This window comes from Mobula hypostoma, chromosome 7 (assembly GCF_963921235.1).
Source record: "Mobula hypostoma chromosome 7, sMobHyp1.1, whole genome shotgun sequence".
In the NCBI taxonomy this organism is placed as follows: Eukaryota; Metazoa; Chordata; class Chondrichthyes; order Myliobatiformes; family Myliobatidae; genus Mobula; species Mobula hypostoma.
This window is the reverse complement of record NC_086103.1, coordinates 156,751,627-156,757,626: the sequence shown is the minus strand read 5'-3', so window position 1 is coordinate 156,757,626 and position 6,000 is coordinate 156,751,627. Positions and strand designations below refer to the sequence as shown.

The 6,000-nt window shown below is 43.3% G+C and overlaps 1 protein-coding gene across 1 annotated transcript in view; it reads left to right on the top strand.

Moving 5' to 3' along the window:
* Positions 1–745: 745 nt before the first annotated feature.
* LOC134349686 (LHFPL tetraspan subfamily member 6 protein-like) overlaps positions 746–6,000 on the top strand; it is a 162,058-nt gene continuing 156,803 nt past the window's right edge. Inside the window, exons 1-2 of the mRNA XM_063054376.1 lie at positions 746–1,161; positions 1,692–2,234. Of these exons, the coding sequence (XP_062910446.1) occupies positions 1,847–2,234 (388 nt within the window). The 5' untranslated portion in view covers positions 746–1,161; positions 1,692–1,846. The remainder of the gene's footprint in view (positions 1,162–1,691; positions 2,235–6,000) is intronic.

Here is a 6,000-nt window from a genome sequence, read left to right as displayed (position 1 = left end):
AGCACAAATTGGATTTGTCATCAGTACAATAAAAACATAGCTATGTTGCACATGCATGAATCTTATCCAAAGTAAGAATTGTCATTTTGCCACTTTGATAATGAATATTCTAAAAGTTTTTGTTGAACTGCTCAGGAGTTCCTTTTCTTATGCCATGGACTCTTAACATTAACCATGGACCACAGGTTGTGCAAAATAGCGAATATTCAGGAACTGATTCACTATAGAGCAAGTGTGCAGAATACTGAATATTCAGGGGCTGATTCACTATAGTGCAAGTGTGCAGAATAGTGAATATTCGGGGACTTTTCACTGTAGTGCAAGTGTGCAAAAATTGAATATTCAGGGACTGATTCACTATAGTGCAAATGTGCAGTCAAAGTTCATTATCCAAACAAGTGGTTCATAAAAGAAATCATTCCAGGCGCAATAACTGCACAAACATTCATCCAGAACACTAAAGTTTACTGAAACTGGATGGACAATAGATGTCACATATGCATTCACTACGCAAATGTATTGACTTCTTCGCTACGTAATAAACATACAATTAGAATATTTTATTATACAAGTGTTTGATTCTGCCAAAACATTCGCCGACATTGCGTGATGGGCCGAATAGCTTTTTGTGAGATACCGCTATTAAGAGAATGGTGATAGAAATTATATAAACAATTGAGAGCCCGGCTGCCGGTTCATTAGGTTTCCTCTCCTGGGATGACTATTATGTGTTCTATCAATCCGCGTGTACGCGGGACCTAATATTTCATTTCTTTATTTTAAATGCGAGCCAAATATATTTATGCATTCACTTATTGCATGCGCTATTACAGGGAAGGTTTTGGGCGCGGAGCTGGAGGCGGGTTTTTTCCTCTCGGAGTTTCAGTGGAATTCCCGGCACCGGAGTGAGCTGACAGGAACTACTCTCTCTCTCAGTCTAGCTCGGCTCCTGAGACTCTTCTGTGGACTGTGACCGCAGGGAGCCTTGCGTTGAACCACGGGACAGGGGAAATAACCGGGTGGAGTCGAACACAGCGCCTTCTGTTCGCGATCTGGAATCTACAGCGAGCCTGGATACCGGAATCAGAGCCGAGCAAGCTCCCTCATTTAAATGAAACCGCTCCCGATCGCAGACAGGTTGGAAGTGTCAGCACAGAAGATGTAAGTAACAAATCTGAACTTAGTTCGCGTTTTAAAAAAAGAATTTAACTTTAATCCACAGTATCCATGACTACAAGTTTAGTAAATCAAATAAAAATTATCACCGAAAATAATTGCAGATTCATTTGCAGTGACAATAGTGTTTTACAATGAAACTGAGAACAAAAAGCTGGCGTGGAACAATACAACGGGTCGCTGCTTCCCAAAGAATTGAGAGGACATGACTTGAGGAAAGTGCTACCGCTCTAATAATCTACAAAGGGCGTCGTTTCGGCTTCTGTTGTCGAAAAAAAACTTGGTTAAATTTCCGCCATCGCTCCGCTTAAACAATTCCCCGCTGTTTAAGGTTATTGTCAAGCTCAGTTTTCATCGGAGTCGAGGGGTAAGGGGGCTGGAAATCATCCCGCCCCTCGGAATCCACCCTGCAACTGGACAGTGTCGGAAGAAGTGCTCAAAAGGAAGACGTTTTATTCTGAACTCTTAAGAATTTAAAGAAAGTGCCTGTAACTGTTTATTGTTTCTGCCCACAGGGATTACCAGAAGGGAGGAAGACTGGCAAACTGCTTTGCAGAAGTTCATTGGAATAATTAAACTTTAGAACTAGCGGGGAAATCAAAGATTTTTTAAGAGAGACAAAGAGGAGCAGAGGAGACTATAAAGCCTGCTGGGGACAAGGATCGGGAGGATGTCTTCAAGTCTAACTTGTGCCGGGGTGCTGTGGGCCGCGCTCTCCCTGATATGCGCCGCCGCCTCCTGTACTGGTTTCTTCATGCCTTACTGGCTGCTGGGCTCCCAGCTCGACAAGCCGGTCAGTTTCGGCGTCTTCCGCCGCTGCACTTACCCGGTGCGCCAGGACGGCCACCCGCAGTCGGTGGTGATGGTGGAGCAGTGTGGCAGGTACGCTACCTTCCTGGGCATCCCCAGCCTGGCTTGGAAGATCTGCTCGGTGGTGACCGGCGTGGGCTGCGGTCTGCTCCTGCTGGTGGCGCTCACCGCTATCATGGGCTGCTGCGTCTCCGAACTCATCTCTCGGACCGTGGGCAGGGTGGCTGGAGGCATTCAGTTCGTGGGAGGTAAGCGCCGTTAAACTCACTCAAATAAAACGGGTTCCGTTCACTTCACTAACTGTCTTGAAATGACAAGCAAGGGATGTTAATACTAATTTGCAGATCGGTGCTACTGGGGGAGGGGGCTTGCTGGTAACCATTCAGCAATTATTCATTAGTATCCTTAATAGTATCTTTTTATAAAAAAACTCTTTTCTAATAAAGATTTCTCAAGTAGTCATGCTTTATATGTTCCACTTCCGAAAAAAAAAGTGGGATCAAACCACTTAGTTGCCGAGTATTGCTACAACCTGTCTATAATCCGCTAATCGGGAGACTTGTTCAGGTGTATACAATAGAACGAACTCCATTATTCCAAAAAATAACCAGCTTTGCTCATATTATTACAACAGAAATACCTGATTATTTTTGGTCCTAATATTTATGTTGATGAGCACATATTCTCTCTATTTTGGCTGCATTTGATACCAAAATTAAATCACTATGTGCTGAAACAAAAGGTGCTGTCCTCAAAGTACTTCCTTGTTTATTAGTATGAAGAAGACAGACTGTAACTTTTTAATTGTGTTAATCATATTTATTACGATAATGAGGAAAAGACGTTATGTGGTGAAGTGATGTGATCAGACCCAGTACTGGTTTATTGAATGGTTTTGAGATCTGGTTATGGGTCACTGAGTTGAGATTGGAGAGAGTCCATCCTTTAGACATGAGAATATGTCAGATATGGGAAGCCTTCTGATCCCAAGAGGGTGATGTAAGCACTGGCCTGGTTTTTTTTATATATATCTAAAAGCAATTTTAATTGTATTTGGTTTCAGCAAAATTCTAAAGGAACAAGGAAAGACAAATCTGCAATTATAATGATACACCTGTTGAAGTTTACACATTAGTTATAGTAAACCAAAGGACTCTTGTATTGACAGACAAATGGTTCACTAGATTATGTCTGGTTGAGAATGCAGGCTGCTGGAGCTCACTTGAAACAATATCACTGATTATGTAGTAGACTGTACCTGGTATAAACAAAGCTTCTACTCTCATTGTCTGTCACTGTTATTCCTTATGGGGTTCCTTCCAAGTTCATTTCTTAGCCAGTCTGTCAAAGACTTGGATGAATATTGACATAACTGTTAAAATATTCCTCCCAAACTCTAATGCAGTGTTATCCTTTAGTGTTGAATGAAAGCTTTGATGGGCATTACCACATGGCAAGCTGACCAAACAACATATACGTGACAAAGTTGCAAGCTAGTTATAACTAGCCTCATAAGTGTTGATAAGATTAGCCCCTACTTTGAAAAAGAATTTCCTTCTTTTGTTCTCGTGTCCTCTTCAAAAGTCTCTGATCTGAGACATTTTACAATTAAACAGACGTCTCTTTTTCTGCCATGCATTACCCTGGTAAGTGCTTTTCAGATGTGAAACACAAGTTATTCAGGGAGGTAGAATTGAGATGCCTGGTAGGCCAAAATACTTATACCATTTCAATGTCATCTAGGGGAAATCAATGTGGGTTCAGTAACATACACTTACTTACCAAAGAGTTAAGGGAGCTGTTAATGGGTTATTTTTAATTTTAAAATAAGTATCTTTGTCTTTAAAGCTCATTTGTTAGTGAATGATGTCACGCTAAGACTTCCTTGTAACAAAGTTCAAATCTAATTTGAACAAAAGTAGATTCTCACTGTTACAATGTTACAGTCACAATATGTTACAACAATGTTAATTAAACTAACATTCATGAATGACCTCCCATAATTTCCCCAATAACAGTTTTAGAAAATGAGCATCTTTGCCAAACAACACATCTCTAATAAATAAATTAACGGTATTCTTTTTACTTAACCTAGTGAATGAGACCGAACCTCTGTTTCATATTGGAAATCTCAGTCTATCATACTTGTGTACTAAAAAGCTGAATGTGCAGACGTTCCTGTTCCTTGTCATTCTCAAGTACTTTTGATGGGCACCGTTGTCAGTCGGTGAACATTTGTGTATTTTGCCGTTGTTGCTATGTCACAAAAAATAAAGTTGAAGACCTCCTATTTAATTTAGCACTGTTTAAAATGGGCAATAAATTAAATTTTCTGTTTGTTGATTGGACTGGTATACAAACAGCTGTCTGTTTTTATTTCTTTCATTTACTGCATCTGTGCAAACCAGGCCATTGTCATACTATAAAACCCGCCGATAAGGGGGGTGCTGTTGTAGTCTGGCGTACTGACCTCTACCTTGCTGAGGCATGGCGACAACTCGCGGATACCTCCTCTTATTTACCCCACGATCATGATCCCATTAAGGAGCACCAGGCCATTGTCTCCCACACCATCACCAACTTTATCAGTGCAAGGGATCTCCCATCCACTGCTACCAACCTTATAGTTCCCACAGCCGACACTTCCCGTTTCTCCCTCCTACCCAAGATCCACAAACCTGCCTGTCCAGGTTAGACCCATTGTCTCAGCTTGCTCCTGCCCCACCGAACTTATTTCTGCATACCTCAACACTGTTTTCTCCCTCCTTGTTCAATCATTTCCCAGCTATGTTTGTGACGCTTCTCACGCTCTGAATTTTTTCAATGATTTTAAGTTCCCTGGCCCCCACCGCTTTATTTTCACTATGGATGTCCAGTCCCTTTATACTTCCAACCCCCATCAGGAAGGTCTCAAAGCTCTCTGCTTCTTTTTGGATTCCAGACCCAACCAATTCCCCTCTACCACCACTCTGCTGCGTCTAGCGAAATTAGTCCTTACTCTTAATAATTTCTCCTTTGGCTCCTCCCACTACCTCCAAACTAAAGGTGTAGTTATGGGCACCCGTATGGGTCCAGCTATGCCTGCCTTTTTGTTGGCTTTGTGGAGCAATCCATGTTCAAAGACTATACTGGTATCTGTCCCCCACTTTTTCTTCGCTACATCGACGACTGCATTGGCACTGCTTCCTGCACGCATGCTGAGCTCGTTGACTTCATTAACTTTGCCTCCAACTTTCACCCTGCCCTCAGGTTTCCCTGGTCCATTTCCGACACCTGCCTCCCCTTTCCTCATCTTTCTGTCTTTATCTCTGGAGACAGCTTATCTACTGATGTCTACTATAAGCCTACTGACTCTCACAGCTATCTGGACTATTCCTCTTCCCACCCTGTCTCTTGCAAAAATGCCATCCCCTTCTCGCAATTCCTCCGTCTCCGCCGCATCTGCTCCCAGGATGAGGCTTTTCATTCCAGGACGAAGGAGATGTCCTCCTTTCTTAAAGAAAAGCTTCCCTTCCTCCACCATCAACTCTGCTCTCAAATGCATCTCTCCCATTTCACACACATCTGCTCTCACTCCATCCTCCCACCACCCCACTAGGAATAGGGTTCCCCTTGTCCTCACCTACCACCCCAGCAGCCTCCGGGTCCAACATATAATTCTCCGTAACTTCTGCCATCTCCAACGGGATCCCACCACTAAATACACCTTTCCCTCCCCCAGCTCTGCTTTCCGCGGGAATTGCTCCCTATGCGACTCCTTTGTCCATTTGTGCCCCCCATCCCTCCCCACTGATCTCCCTCCTGGCACTTATCCTTGTAAGCGGAACAAGTGCAACACATGCCCTTACACTTCCGCCCTCACCACCATTCAGGGCCCCAGAAAGTCCTTCCAGGTGAGGCGACACTTCACCTGTGAGTCAGCTGGGGTGATATACTGCATCCGGTGCTCCCGATGTGGCCTTCTATATATTGGTGAGACCCGACGCAGACTGGGAGATGTTTCGCTGAACACCT